The 16,070-nt window shown below is 42.3% G+C and overlaps 1 protein-coding gene across 2 annotated transcripts; it reads left to right on the plus strand.

Annotated features, from left to right (window-relative positions):
- Nucleotides 1-686: 686 nt before the first annotated feature.
- LOC125538227 (exocyst complex component SEC5B) lies at nt 687-15,772 on the plus strand. Of its 2 annotated transcripts, XM_048701499.2 has the most exons (21): nt 690-1,257; nt 3,960-4,117; nt 5,334-5,431; nt 5,515-5,709; nt 5,815-5,942; nt 6,045-6,203; nt 7,219-7,323; nt 7,604-7,678; nt 7,794-7,931; nt 8,052-8,234; nt 8,614-8,769; nt 8,886-9,009; nt 9,092-9,302; nt 9,952-10,067; nt 10,169-10,394; nt 10,920-11,013; nt 11,457-11,534; nt 13,754-13,810; nt 14,505-14,654; nt 14,859-15,023; nt 15,245-15,772. In XM_048701499.2, exons 1-21 carry the CDS (start codon nt 886-888, stop codon nt 15,476-15,478), a joined length of 3,222 nt encoding a protein of 1,073 aa, XP_048557456.2. In that variant the 5' UTR covers nt 690-885; the 3' UTR covers nt 15,479-15,772. The 2 variants fall into 2 exon arrangements, with proteins under 2 accessions (XP_048557457.2, XP_048557456.2); XM_048701500.2 differs by lacking the exon at nt 15,245-15,772 and having other exon boundaries at nt 687-1,257; nt 14,831-14,967.
- Nucleotides 15,773-16,070: the final 298 nt, after the last annotated feature.

Genomic DNA, 16,070 nt, shown 5'->3' on the forward strand with positions numbered 1-16,070 from the left:
CATATAGGTTTAGGATCGACTTGCGATAGATACCATGTTATAAGGGAAAAAGAGAAGATTGATGCAATATGATGGATGTATTATTGAACCTCGAGGGCGAGTATATATTGAATACAAGATTTGGAGGGCAAGACGCCTCTCCTAGAAATAAGGTAGGAGACGGATTACAACATTACAAATGCTAGACTACCAAATATATGTATCACAAATATATCTCTAAGACTTACATTTACATACTACTCCGTGACTCAAGCAAACACACTTTAGGCCTTCTTTAGTTCATAGGATTGAAAAATCATAGGAAATGAGATGACATGCATCTCAAATCCTATGCACATGAATAGAAAAGAAGATGCCCTTTGATTCACACCATATGATTTTTTTCATTGAGTCTAGACTAATGTTTATTTTCCTATAAAATGTGAAGGATAGAAAGAATTTTTCCATAAAAATAGGATTTCATTCCTACAAACCAAAGAGCTATGAAAGAATTTTTTCTATAAAAATCATATCCTATTAAAATCCTACATAATTCCTTCGAACTAAAGGAGGCCTTAGAGTTGCGGTCACGCAAGCTCAGCCTGCCTGTACGGCTGTACCGCTTACCGTATCCTTCTCAGCTTCTGGCCGGTACGTCACGGCCACCGGAGCCGGTTCCCTTCGGGTCCGCATCCAATCCAAGCACGGGACGAGAGAGACGAGCCATTCCGCACTTCCGCCTTTGAACCGCCGTTCGGTCCAGCAAACTCCGTCCCGTCTTTCCGTGCGTGCAGTGCAGATCTCCCACCACCACCAGGCGGTCGAAATTTCTCCCTCTCACTCCCCCTCCCTCCCTCCTCCTCCTCCTCCCCTCCAGATCCAGGCCCCGACCCGACGCCTCCGGCCATGAGCGACAGCGATGTCGACGAGGACGAGCTCCTCCAGATGGCGCTGCAGGAGCAGGCCGCCCGGGACCTCAGCCACCAGCGCCCGGCCGGCGCGAACAAGCCCGTCGTCAACCTCGTCCGCCCGCCCGCCAACGCCCGCGGCGGCGCCAAGGCGCGCCAGCCCAGCCGCGGCGGCGACGAGGACGACGACTCCGAGGTCGAGATGCTATCCATTTCCTCCGGCGACGAGGACGGCGCCCCCGCCCGCGAGCGCGGGCCCCCGCCGCCCCGCGGGGGCGGCCGCGCCGGGGCTCGGAGGGCCGCGTCGCGGGACGATGCTGATCTCGACGACGCTGAGCCCAGGAGCTGGAAGCGTGTCGACGAGGCTGAGGTACGGATTGCAGAGATCTCGATCCCGGGGTTGGCGTCTGTGGTGATCGTACGCTTTGATCACCCGCTCAATTGTGCTTCTCTCGAGGGTTTCCAGGGAAATGAGCCAGAGAGTAGATTTTCTTGATTTCAATTTCAACGGGGTCGGATCGTTGTTTGATTGCTAAATTTTAGCCACTGGCGTCAAGCTTGTACAGCTACTTTGCTTTCAACATGCGCATTGTTTTAGCTCCATCTGGATTATATAGAGTGTGCCCAATTCAATTGTGTCGTGCGCCGTGTTAGTTGTGGCACTGCAGAGTAGGCCTGCTTGTTTGGACAGGGGGCATTTTTGGCGAGGGTGTAGTTTAATCATGTGAGACGCATTCCACATTTCCACTTAGCCTGCTTGTATCTTCATGAGATTTGGATGCTGAACATGGAGTTTGACATAATCATAGCCAGTGCTTATACAACTTTGCTAATGTGTCATAAGCAACGCTAGGTTCATCACAACAACTGTACCGGTGTGGTTACGATTGCCACACATTGCTGCTAAGTGTTTCCTCTGTAGGTTGCTGAATAAGACAACTTTCATTTGGGTTTCTTCTAGCTGCAAATTCACAGAATTCTTGTACATCACATATTCTTCCTCCGCCCGGAATTACTTGACGCTCAAATGGATGTATCTAGCACTGAAATACGTCTAGATACATCTGTTTGAGCGTCAACTTGCTAGATACATCCATTTGAGCGTCAAGTAATTCCGGACGGAGGGACTATTATTCATAAGTGTCTGCAGTCCGACTCAGTAGAATGTTCATGTAAAAATGATCCACTGGACTCAGCTTAGGGTGTGTTTGGTTGGGGAACTAAGTGGAATGGAATGTCATGGTTCCATTCCACTGGAATGGGTTGGTTCCGTTCCGTTGCTTGGTTCTGAGCAATTAGGTGAAATGGAACGGTTCCATTTTAGTGTTTGGTTGGAGAGAGGAAGGGAATGGATTTGGTTCAGCTCACCCCTTGCATAGGAATGGTGAGATTACCTCTCACATATGTATATGTATATTTTTCACCACTATAGCTCTTTGCATCTTTAACAAACAATAGGACAGGAGAATATATTGTCAAAATCTGTAAGGAAAAGTCATCCACTCATATAGATGTGAAAAGATCTGCAAAATCCTAGTCATCCAAACAAAATATCTTGATAGTTATGGAGGGTATACAATTGTCCCTCTTCTTTCTCAAATTTGCGCATACACTCATGTACTCCAAAATTTAGTACTCCCTCCGTAAAGAAATATAAGAGCATTTAGATCAATTTTTCAAGAAATATAAATGCTCTTATATTTCTTGAAAAATTGATCTAAATGCTATTATATTTCTTTACAGAGGGAGTAGTTCTTATCTGATAAAAGTACATCTTTCCAAGAATTAACATGGGTATTAATCTTATCAAGTAATCCAGCACTGTGTCATGAAGCACTGAATACTTCAGCATAACTGCATAAGATCACATAAAAATGCAGCACCGATGTACACAAGAAATACCAAATTGTACAACTGTTGCAACTAGCATTTTATAGAAACCTGAAACTGTGGTTCCAGACCAATCTACGTAAGTACATATCGGTGTACGCTTAGCCATGTCAATTCATGAGTTGTTTTGAGTAGCCAAGACTTGTGTGATACGTAAAAATCTCAGTCTGCAAGATAGATTGGCATCACCGTTGACGAAGCCGCAAGAGAATTTAACTTGCTGCTGTGCTGGTGGGGCCGCGTGTCTCTGTTTGCTCCATGGGCCCTCTGATGCAGCTGTGCGACCTGAGTCATCGCTGCTGTTGCTGCTGTTTTGATCCCTCTTCCCTTCTAGTACACAGCAGCAGGAACAGCACATGTGGCAGCAACGCATCCTTGGGCGTTCAGCCACCATTGCCCTCGTCTGCAAACAAGGTGAAGCAGCAACAGCCTCTCCGGCAGGCCCCTCACCGCCGCAGCAGCTGGCGACTGTACGTAACGAGCTGTAAGCCTTGGACATGTCCAAGGACTGGCTCGTCGGTGGCATCCCCGATGAGTTCTCAGGGAGGAACTTGAGGCGGCTATGGCGCGGCGCCCTTAGCGCCGAGCTCGAGGCGGAGGAGGGGTGACTACGGGACAAAGTCCGGCAGGCGCGCGTCGGCGGAGCCTGAGAGAAGCGGCGGGAGCGCAAGGTGGCAGAGCATCGGAGAGCCAGCAGCTACAGAGTCTCTCCATCAGCGTGACGGCTACATTGGCTAGCTCGAGGGAGGGAGAGGGTAGGGGAATCGTGGGGACTGAGGCTAGGTCCTGGGTGAGCCGTGATGTTTTTTTTTTTGTCGCTAATTCCAGCGAGAACGTGTAGATTCCACCGATTCAGAGGTATCACCCGGTTCCGCATCTGGGAGTATAGTCCCTTGGTAGAACCGGCGCATTCCGTTCCTCCACAACCAAACACAGTAATGTGCTCCAAGTATAGAACCGTTTCATTATATTCCACTTGAAGTGCCCAACCAAACACACCCTTAATCTCAGCCATTCAACCTTGATGTCTCCTTATACATCATCTTCATATATCTGCATTCTTTGATAATAGTTACCAAATGCCTTGAACATGAAGTTTCATTTCACATGCTATATTGCACTTCTTTGTTTCCATACTCATGCAGAAAAGGCCTAACGCTCATCCGCCTTTGCTTCGGCCAGCTTGCTCGCAGGGTTCGGGAAATGCGTGAAGCAAGAGCAGCGCCTAGCGTTCAAGCACTTGATCAGAAAGCGGCAGCAGCAGCAGCAGCTCGAAAGGCGCTCACAAGTGTACAGACTTTACCTAAAGGCGTGGAGGTTTTGGATCCATTAGGCCTTGGGTAACTATCTGGGTCATCAAACATTTATGATCAATTAAAGCCGTGTTCTGTTTCTAGTGCTCCAATCATATTACACCTGGAAAATATTTTGTAAAAGATAAGTCCAGTTCATGCTCAGTTCTCACCTACTAGTGCATCCCTTGCACCAAAAGGTGCACCTTGGGCTTCACGTATATTCTATGAATGCCTTATGTGAATTTTTGATGAGTATCCTGCTGCTATGCGGGTACTAATATTTCTTTTCACAGTCTTCTGTGATTGTGGATGAGTACGCACAAACTGTCAAATCCTATATGCCTTGGCCTTAAAGACACTTTTATGGATACTAGCTTCTGACCCAGACAGCCTGTTTGGTAAACACTTGGGCAGGGGAATGGGAGTTTGCACAAGGTGTTTATGGAGGGATTAGTCATGGGAAGTAGATTTTTACTCCCATTCCCTTGTTTGGCATATGGTAGGAATTAGTGTGGGATAAAACTCGACTCATGAATTAACAGGGTATCCCCTGGGAAGAAATAAGTGGGAATTGGCTTCCTCAACTCCCATTCCCCTTCCCACTTAAACTCCCATTTCCTCTAATCAAACAGTGGACTTTTAGTCTCCTCACCCCTCAACTCCCATTCCCTATCTCTAATTCCCCCAAACCAAACACGCTGAGAGCCAATACATTTTGTTTTGTTTTGTTGGAGAAGTCCAGAAGCCAGCTTAAGATTGGGTGGGTGGGACAATCAGGTAAAAAGCTAGAGAAGCTAGGAGGGATTAGCTTTCTGTGTCCTTTGCGTTAGCTTCCGTTTATTCAAAAGACAAGTGGAGAAACGGTAGGAGGGATCATATTCTTTGTCATTCTTTGAGATAGCTGTTTATCCAAAAGGCAAGTGGAGAAGAAGCCTGGTATTTAGACTGGTTTCTTCATCTGCCTTTAGAAGCTTTAGTAGAAGCCTGGCCAAATAGGCATCATCATTCATGGAAAGATTTGCGAATCACATTTTAAAAATTTATTGAAGTAATGAACATGGCCTTTGTTGTGATCTATTTGGAATTTGGACATAACAGATATTATTATATTAACTCAAAAGCGTCGATAGTGCTGTGCGGTGCAGTGTCTGCTTCACAGGCTATGTAGCACAGGGAATCAAAATAACCATGTGTTGTTTATTTTCTATTCTTCTATGTCGACTGCTTTTTCATGATTAGATAATGCTTATTTCCTTACCAGTGTTATGGATAATAAGTCCCTGCGGCTAATCACTGAAGCTTCAATGAGTTCTCCAGTTTCAAGGGAGAAGTCCCAGGGTTTGGACCCCAGTATGCGAGGTATGCCTGTTCATCATACGCAATATCCCTTTCTTTATTATTGTTCTTTTTTAACAAATGGTATATTTTTTGTACATTTGCAGAGAAAGTTATATATTCTTCTCCTCATTTTGATCCCAAGGTTTTTCTCTCGTGGGTCCACAAAGATACAAGTGCTGCTGATTTGGAGTCTGGTGCTCTTACCTTGAAAACTGATCTCAAAGGGAGAACACAGCAGAAAAAACAACTAGTCAAGGAGAATTTTGATTGTTTTGTCTCCTGCAAAACCACAATAGATGGTATTAATTTTGTTGTTAGTTTTTCCTTATTGCTGCTACATGTGTTGTCATTTACATTCTGTACAGTGTCTGCATCTCCTTGTAAATATGCTATTTTTTCTGCAGACATTGAGTCGAAACTGAGACAGATAGAAGACGATCCTGAAGGTGCAGGTACATCTCACTTATATTCAGTCACTCAAAAAATTAGCGGTGTGGCAAATCGTGCATTTGAGCCTCTATTTGAGAGGCAGGTAAACTAACTAAACTTTCTCTCGAGCTACTTCTCATTTATCTTGATTGGTATTTCTGCAAGATTCCTTCTTGAGTGTACTAAAGTAAACCCCCTTATACAGGCCCAAGCTGATAAGATCAGATCTGTTCAAGGAATGCTTCAGAGATTCCGGACATTATTTAACCTGCCAAGCGCAATTCGTGGCAACATTAGGAAAGGAGAGTATGATCTAGCTGTCAGAGAGTACCAAAAAGCAAAATCAATTGTTCTTCCTTCTCATGTATGCCGACTTCTTAATTTATTTTAGCCTTGCCTATCACCATACGATTAGGAGTTACGGGAATGGGCAGGGTGTACATGCTTACTGGTCATTGTCTTTACTCAAACAACCTTGGGGATTTAGTGGGGACCATGGACCAGTGATATCCATCATATTTGCATTACCGTCCTAGATTGCTATCTCCCCTCTATTTGCTGCTTAGTAAATTGGTGTAGTAATTTGTTTAGTGTAAAAAGTATTAAATATATCTACTTTAAATTCAGCATTAAGAAATTTTCGATGCATACAGGAGAAACTTGTATGATCATTACCTAACAAAACAGCTAAAGCAGACACAGTCATCTACTTGGCAGTGACTTATTAGGGCTTTAGTGGGGTTGCATTGTCATTGCCTTACCGTTGAATTATTTCCAGTAGTTTGTGGCACCATGCCAAAATTCCATTACAGGAGATTGCTCCCCTAGTCTCCGAGATACTTACTAAAATGATGTGTAATTATACCATCATTTGCTACCAATTTGTGCTTGATCAGAGCACGCAACAAGTTTATGGTAGAGTTTTGAAGGATCTCACCTCTTAATATCTTCTTTTCATGCCGCCTGCTTGTCTTTCTGTTTACGAGGCAGTGTATGATAGAAATGCCATGACGATGTCTTGCATGTTGCAGCTGACTGGCGGTTGTGCATGCATCATTTGTCTCATGTTTTCCATATACTTTAGGGTTTTAAGTCCCACTGTTGTTTGCTTTATTATATTTGTACTTCTATATGGACAACAATATACAATTTTCTAATAACAGAGGTTGCTTGATTCACACTCAGCTCTTAGAAACCCGAAAGTACTGACTTGCATGTGTGTCGCTAACTTGATTTTATTGGCTGTTACATATTGTTCAAATTTTCATTGTCTTTGTAGCGCTTCCCCTCATTGTTATTTGTTAGGCACACCACAATCAACTGTAGTTTTAGTGCATTTTATATGTTTATTATATGATACTACAATGGACAACCTGTAGGTTGGAATACTGAAACGTGTACTGGAAGAAGTGGAGAAGGTAATGCATGAATTCAGGGGCATGCTTTATAAGTCAATGGAAGATCCTCATCTCGACCTTGCTGAGGTTAGTACACTGTAATATTTTGTGTTTTTGACACCTTGAAATTCATTACTTCTGTTGACATTGAAAGATGGCTTAACTTGTGAAGTTAGATTTGAGGGATCTTGACCTTGATCAGATAGTGTGACACTTCTACGAGACATAGGAAGTGGATGGATAACCTTAGGATACTGCTGGGACTAAAATTGACTATCTGATTACTAGCAATACTTACACTATTTGTAGATCAAATTTATCTGATGATTTGGTTCTATTTGCTTACTGATTCTATTCCAACTTTCAGCTTGAGAACATTGTCCGGCTATTGTTGGAGTTGGAGCCTGAGACTGATCCAGTGTGGCATTATCTTAATATTCAGGTTATCACCCTTGACCAGAAGCTTCATGCTATAGCTGACATTTTCCTATTAAATCATCTCCACTCTCTGTCATACCATATTCTAAATGTGCTTATACACTACTATTTTCTATCAGAATGGCAGAATTCATGGATTATTTGAGAAGTGTACCGTAGATCATGAAGTGCGAATGGAGATTTTGCAAAATAAAAGACATGAGAAAGTGCTATCTGATTCAAAATGGAGGCAGCTGCAACAAGAGTCGAATAAATCAGTGAGTGTCTTACTTTCTCTTGTTCAGGATGATACATGATTCGTTATTCTTATGATATTACCATGGTATTCATGGCTTTTCTTTTTGTTAATGTGGCCCTCTTTTGTTTTGTTTGTGTAGTTGGAAGTTGATTCTGCTATTGGTGATTCTTTTCAAGATGATCAATTGTCATCAAGCTTCATGGCTGAAGAGGCTGATAGTTTAAGGGCAACTTACATACGCAGGTTAAGTGCTGTACTTATCCAGCATGTTCCAGCATTCTGGAGATTAGCTTTATCTGTCTTCAGTGGAAAATTTGCAAAGGTATGGACACGCAAAATCGTATTAGTTGCATGGTAGCTAAGCATGATTCACCTTGAGTATATTGTTCTAAGCAAATGGCTTTTCATGTTTAGTAGCCGTATAGGTTAGGTCTTGCTACAAGCATATTGTTTTGCGGAAACTTGTGCAACCTTCCATCGCCCTGTTCGCGCAATATTGAACTCAAACTGAAAAGTTTACATATGCTTCATGTAAATTGTTCTGATAATGTCAATATGAAAATCTGATGCCTGCTTCACATTGTCACATGAAAGTCTGATGTCTGCTTCGCATTGTCATATGGAAGTTAGAAGAGCCACCATCTTATATTTGTTTGAGCATAATAAAGAACCACACAGATGTGTTAGCTTATTCCTTACAGGCAGCTGCTGGCAATGCACTTGCTGATTCTGAGATGAATGCAAAATCTGGTCCAAATAAGACCGATGATAAAGGTGCGGAGGCGAAGTACACAAACCATAGTCTTGATGAGGTTGCTAGTATGGTTTGTGCTACTGTATCTGTTTTCGACACGAAGGTACATTACTTACTGCATGCTGGGAAAATTTGTTTGTTAACCATGATACTTAATACTTTGCACTTGGTCTTATGATTGTATTTGCAATTCTAGTAATCGTGCTTTCACACAAACAGGTTCAGAATACTTTTCGTGATTTTGAGGAATGCAACATTCTTCGTCCATTTATGGGTGACACTATAAAAGAAATAGCTAAGGCTTGTCAGACCCTCGAGGGGAAGGATTCATCTCCAACTGCTGGTATAGTTAGTGCCATTTTCTAGAAGTTGCTTTTACACAGAAATTTGCTGTGTATCCTGAATGTGTTTAACAACTGTGCCAGTTAAAATGTTGCATGCCCTTCATTCTGAAATGACAAAGCTCTACATTCTTCGACTTTGTTCTTGGATGCGGGTAACAACTAAGGAAGTATCAAAACATGAGACTTGGGTTACTTTGTCAACCCTTGAGAGAAACAAGTCTCCGTATGCAATTTCATGCCTGCCCTTGGAGTTCCGTGAAATCACAATTTCCGCAATGGACCGGATTGAATTGTAAGCGTGCTTCTGTATTTCTGCTCAACACTGTACTTTATCAATTTGTCTAGTTTGTTACGGAGTTAAGCACTTATGGTTGCGATTTCTGAGCCATGTGAAGTTTTCTGGCTGTATTTTTTCCCCTGTAGTTGACCTTTTCTTTGTAATGTTTGCATTTCAAAGCTTATTTCCTTGTTGGGAACTCCAGGTTTTCTGCACAACTAGGGGAGGCTAAATATCTTTCTTTTTGCAAGCACAATATGTTAGTCTATGACAATGCAAGGCAAGGCAATTGCATTCTTGTTACTCACACCCCAAAATTCAACTTTGACCATAAATTAGACATATCAAATGTGAGTTATATGCGATAAAAATTATACCATTGAATTCATATTCGAAAGAACTATTCAGTGGTATAATTTTTAGTTCACAAAAATGTATAACATCGGTCTAATTTATGGTCAAAGTTGGATTTGGGGATGCGTGCGCGCCTTATTCATTGGAATGGAGGGACCATATCATGATCAATCACACATCACAATGCACCCCCCCCCCCCCCCCCCCCCCACCCCCCGGTCACAAAAATCAGAGACAGACAGACTACGTACCTTCAGCCTTCACTTTTGAAAGTATCAAACTGCATCCTGATCTACGTTGTCTATTTCAGAATGATCTTTAATCTCAGGAATGAGACTGCCAAGTCTTACGACATTACTCGACAGCTTCAGGAAATCCATGAGTCTGTTAGACTTGCATTTCTAAATTCTTTTCGGGATTTTGCAGGTATGGAGTTGATTTATGTTATAGTTATTCCGAAATTCTGAATTGTTGTATTTAATTATGGCATCATTGTTTATTCTTCACAACCTGTGTAAACTTATCAGGTTATCTGGGGACATTTGGAGCGGAACTAGCTCAGAGTAGATCAAATAAAGAAAACAATCATGTGCAAAATGGGTATATGAATGGTACTGATAGAGAATCATCTGCTAGCATGGATGGAAACTTGCACAAGAAGCTATTGGTTGTTTTGAGTAACATTGGATATTGTAAAGCAGAACTTTCAGATCAACTGTATAACAAATATAGGCACATTTGGTCTCCGATCAGGTACCTGGCCTACTTCACTTATTTTTCTGGTAGCATTCTTCAAGTATTGCTGCATTGCATAATGCTCTAAAACCTATTATGGTTCAAATTCCCTAACATTCCACCCTCAAAGAATAATAATTTTCTTGAGGTCATCTGTTGTTAGTTCTTTACTATTTTCATGTCATTATCTTCCACCCACCAGTTAGGGCTGTCGCTATGAATGGCACTAGTGTCTGGGAAGGAAGATGCAAAAAGATTTCTAGGGTTAAGTACAAATTTATCTTCAGATGAGCCTAACTCTGAAATCATTTCCATTAGTGTGGTATCCTATGAATATGCTGCATTTTGTACCTTGTTGCATCCAGTTTCGAGCCTCTCCTTTTTGTAGGATATCAGTCATTAGAAGAAAACCTTGTATGTCTCATTCTTTATCCATATATATTTCTTGTAAGCATGAATAGATGAATGAAAATATTATTTACTCATTTTAGAAACATTTCTCAAGATACATCTACTTCACCAATGACAGTTTCACTATCACAGGGATAATGATGAACGTAGTGCTGATATGCGAGATCTTGTGACATCCTTCTCTGGACTTGAGGATAAAGTCCTCGACCAATATACTTTTGCAAAGGTATGGTTGGCAATGGTGGACTTTGTGTTGATCAACCAGTATATGTATGATCTGTTGAACATCCCGCTGCCAGGGCGCCTTGTCGCTTTATTCCTATCTTGTTGTGCGAACGTTAATTTGGGATATTTTACTTGCTGAAGATTTGTTACGCAAACACCAGATATATTGTCATCCGTCAACAGTAGTATAATCTTTGAAAGAATCGCTTAAATGATGCCAACTATAATATTTCATTTTGGTATGAAGTAGCAGTAATTTGATTAAAAGCCGTTGTTATTGTACTGGCTTTCTATTACTCTGGAATAAGCCATATGCTTGTAAACAAGTAGATCATACTTGACGCCATAAACATGTTTTCCGGATTATCAGTTTTTGGGTATGTTCGCATTTTATAGTCTGCTTTCGCTTTTACTCATCATGATTTTTTGTTTTCTTTTGATTAGTCAAACGTGATCAGAAATGCTGCACAGAACTATCTGTTGGATTCTGGGATTCATTGGGGGGCAGCACCTGTAGTGAAGGTATGCAATACAAAGGATGACAAGCCCCTATTGATGCTATCTCAATTATCTATTAGTAGTTCTTTATTTATTGATGAAACAGCCAATTGCATTCTACCGCTAGAGTTTCCGTCCTGATGCAGTTCAAAATCATGGCTGGATCCAACCCACTCAAACTGCTGCACAACCCTTCTTGGCAGGTTTTGCACAGTTCGTGGGCTACATTACCAATTTGCCACTAAACAATAGCTTCCGTTCGCACTCCTGTTTTATTTCCAGCTCTCTGCCAATGCCCTGCTCCTAATCGTTGGCAGTGGTGGCACTGAGCACGACCTCTTGCTCAGCAGGATGGCGACCTCTTCTGCGCATCCGACCTCTCAGCACTGAGGTGCCCGGTATTGCACTCTGTCCAGAAGGATGTTCTCCTGCTCCTTGGTGGTGACATTGTGTCCTGTACTCCTGTGATTGTTGCTGTGCAGTCGGGCTAGTGCTATGATCTAATTGTGATGAGAGCGTAGGTGCCCAGCAGTTTGCTAGTGAAGGGCAGATGCATCAAGCAACAGCATCGCCTGATGAGGTGGTGGGGTGTTTTCTGCTGGCAGTTGTTGAAGTGTATATGTGGATTGCCTAGCCCTTTCCATCAGTTCGGACTTTTGGGGCTAGTTCATGAAGCTTAACATGGTATCAGGGCCTAAGGTCTTGAGTTCAAGTCCTGACTCTCGCAATTTATCTAAAAATTGTTGCCCCCCCCCCCCCCCCCCCCCCCCCCTCCTTTGTGTCCATGTCTAGGCCTCTTGAGCCATACCTCTGAGTCTATGTGATAGCCTGGCTTATTAGGGATGATAGACTACTCATATCAATAAGGAATTCCTTCTTTTTCGGAAGCCCATTCGGATAGAACTCCAAAGTTAAGCATGCTCAGCTTGGAGTAATTTCAGGATGGGTGACCGACCGGGAAGTTGCTCCCGGGTGCGCACGAGTGAGGACAAAGGGGCTGTTTGGTTCTAGGCCTAACCATGCCACATTTTGCCATATAATATTGCCACACTTGCCTAAGGTTAGTTCTTCAAAATGAGAGCCACAAGTTGGCAAGCCTAAGGGAATCTTGCCACACTTTTTGAGTGTATGTGATGTGGGACCCTAGTGTGGCTTGCCTAAGGTGTGGCTTGAACCAAACACCCACCCAAGTTGGTCAAACTTGCCTAACCTTAGATGTGGCAACCTTAGGCAAATTTAGTCTCAAACCAAACAGCCCCAAAGTGCGCAGAAAAGAGTAGTATTGATCTGTGGGGCCAGTCTAGATCCCGCCAGGAGTAACGACCACCGGCGGGTGTGTCCGGGGCGTTACAGTCTATCCATGTGTTGACTTCCCGCGTCACACGTGAGAGGGGGGGTTGAAGTGTATATGTGGATTGCCTAGCCCGACCACCGGCGGGTGTGTCCGGGGCGTTACAGTCTATCCATGTGTTGACTTCCCGCGTCACATGTGAGAGGGGGTGTTGAAGTGTATATGTGGATTGCCTAGCCCTTTCCATCAGTTCGGACTTTTGGTTGCGTTGGCTAGTGCATGAAGCTTAACAGCAGTCACCTCCGTGTGCGTCTGAGCGAAAGCGCTGCTGGTTGCCTCGCACCATTGCCGGATGAGGCGCTGGGCTGCTTCTTGCCGGTGGCCTTCATGCAGAGCACCCATCACTCCCAGATGAACATTATTGTTTCTTGCCTCACGTTGCTGAGATCACATTCACTAACTTCAGTGAGGCTAGTTCAATTCCAGCGTCAGCATCACCTCTCCTCTTTCAGTTCTTTCGAGTTGCCAATCACATCTTTGGAATCTTATGCTTGCCATTTGCTTCTCTCAATTTATTGTTGCCACAAACTTCTTTCAAATATATCCTCCCCTGTTGTTTCTTTCTGCATTCTCAGCTTAATCATCTTCTTCATCACCAGTGTGTTACTTTGGAATGGCTTGGGATGGGCTGGGTTGGGATTTCATGCCAAGGAACTGTCTATGAACAGGGCTTATTCAGAACATGTAGCATCTTCCCCATTTACTGCAAGGACAGTTACAACTTACACTAATAGTATCTTGTGGCTCCACTTTTTTTTGCTGACCTAACTGGTGTTTGCGTAGTGGCATGCATTTATTGAGTTGCAAATGTTTTTGCTGTCTTACGAATTTAGCATTTTGTCAATGCGAGTGTAGTCTTGTTGCACTCTAATTCAATTTATTGTCCTCGCAGGGCATACGGGATGCAACTCTTGATTTACTGCACATCCTTGTAGCTGTACATGCCGAGGTTTTTATCATTTTCCTTTTCTTCCTTTCATTATTTTAGCATGTGACACAACTATCTTTCCAGGAATAACATGCGTAAAAATGGGCAGATTTCAAACTTTTTTTTAGTCCGATGGGTTCGTTATGTCCACTTCTGCAGTTCTGCTAAGCTTTCTATTGTGCAAGTAAAATGGACAGATTTCAAACTTTATTTTATTTCTGTTTATCTGATAAATATAGGAAAAATACCTTTATATTATAAACTGGATCAATATTTTTCTGCTTAATGAATACTCAGAGATCCTGATGTTTCCGTAAAAAAGTTAGTCTGTAAGGTGGCTGGTATTAAGTACTAGACAGGGCATTTTCAGTGGTAGCTGGACCTGGTCTCTGTCCTGGAATTTGACAATTTTTGAAGAACTTGGTAACACTGCATTATGTATTTTAATTCTGTTTCCAGTGATGCTATGATGTATTTGTTCTATAACCCAAATTAAAACCATTGTATTTCATTCTGGATAACTTTTGTCTGGATCCTGTTTCCTACTTATACACTAAATAAACACTAATTTAAAACTCTAGGGCCGCTTGTTTTCAGAAACCGCATGACAGGTTGCTGTTGGCAGTTATAATCTATACAGTAAAGTAAGGTACATGGATAAATCTGCTTTAATTCCATCAAAATTCTTTTATGCTCTACCTTTGTCTTGTTTCAGGTATACTCGGGTGCTAGGCCTTTGTTGGAGAAAACGATGAAAATTTTGGTCGAGGGTTTGGTCGACATCTTTCTTAGTCTTTTTTATGAGAACAAGGCCAAGGATCTCAGAATGTTGGATGCAAATGGTTTTTGTCAGCTCATGCTTGAGGTAAGTTATGTACTCCCTCCGATCCATATTAATTGTCGCAGACTTAGTACAAAGTTAGTAGAACTTTGTGCTAAATCTGTGTCAATTAATTTGGGCCAGAGGGAGTAGTTACTTTTGTTTACCGTAGGATTATTAATGAGCCTTTACTATGCAGTTGTTCAACTAGTGAAGTTAAGCACTCTCCTTTTTGTTATATGCTTGCAGCTTGAGTATTTTGAAACCGTGTTAAACACATACTTCTCTACTGAGGCACAACAAGCTCTGAAATCTTTGCAAGAGAGTTTGTTGGAGAAGGCCTGTGAAAGTGGCAGTGAAGATGCTGCATCAGATGATAAACAAGTGCCATCAGTATCACCCGATGATTTGCTTGTAAGTACTCCAAACATTCATGCCTGTCCACGAATTGTGATACATGAAAAATTCATCTAGTAGAGTACCATCACAGTAATCTATTGAAATATAGGCGTGCTGTGTAAGCCTTGATATTTATGATCCTTTGGACTAAGCTCGATTACATTGAAAAGTGTTCTTTAGGGTAAGTTTACTTTTGCAACGGACATTGTATAATCGGAAGTCTGTGTTTTCCCCAGGCTCTTGCTCAGCAACACGGCAGTGATCTGCTGCAAGGGGAGCTGGAGAGAACCCGATTAAATATAGCATGTTTTATGGAGCCAACTCTTCAATCAGGCTCGAAAACTTCAGCTTATTCGTCTTACCAGGCACCAGCACCACATCATCCCCAGGCACAAGTCTCCTCCCCTAGTTTTAGAAGGCAGCAGCAGACAAGTTCAAATTCTCCCATAGTCTCTAGAAGACGCCGATGAACTAAATGCTGAGAGCAACATTTTCTTTATCGACGTGGCCTCTTCCTTAAACTCCCTTTTTTAAAAAGGAAGTCCCTCTTTTCTTGGGTTGCTTGTATTTTTTTCCATTCATTGTAATTAGCATCATGTTGTGTATTATGAATTTTGATCCATTCTTTTGGTGTTGTATGATAAAAGGGCAGGGTACAGGTGCTGCTGTACGGGACTTTGTACTTGTATAATCTCCAGGAACTGGAATTGTTATTTCCATGTTTTCAGAAGATACCACTGCAAATTATACTTGTTTTGAACCAAGTGATACTCCCTCCATTCCTTAATATAAGCCTTTTTTAGACATTCCAATATTACATATGGAGCAAAATGAGTAAATCTACACTTTAGAATGCGTATATATACATCTGTATGTAGTCTGTATTTGAAATCTCTAAAACGTCTTGTATTTAGAAATGGAGGGAGTAGATCTTATCTTGGGTCGTCTCCCGTTAAATGTAATGATGACTCCTGTTGTCTGAGCCTACGTTTGAACCTCACACTGTTTCAGCTGAGCGTGTATATTCTAGGCTGAGTTGACTGAGTTGTTGCATACTCGAGC

Source organism: Triticum urartu, chromosome 2A (assembly GCF_056163025.1).
Source record: "Triticum urartu cultivar PI428250 chromosome 2A, HENAU_Tu73, whole genome shotgun sequence".
In the NCBI taxonomy this organism is placed as follows: domain Eukaryota; kingdom Viridiplantae; phylum Streptophyta; class Magnoliopsida; order Poales; family Poaceae; genus Triticum; species Triticum urartu.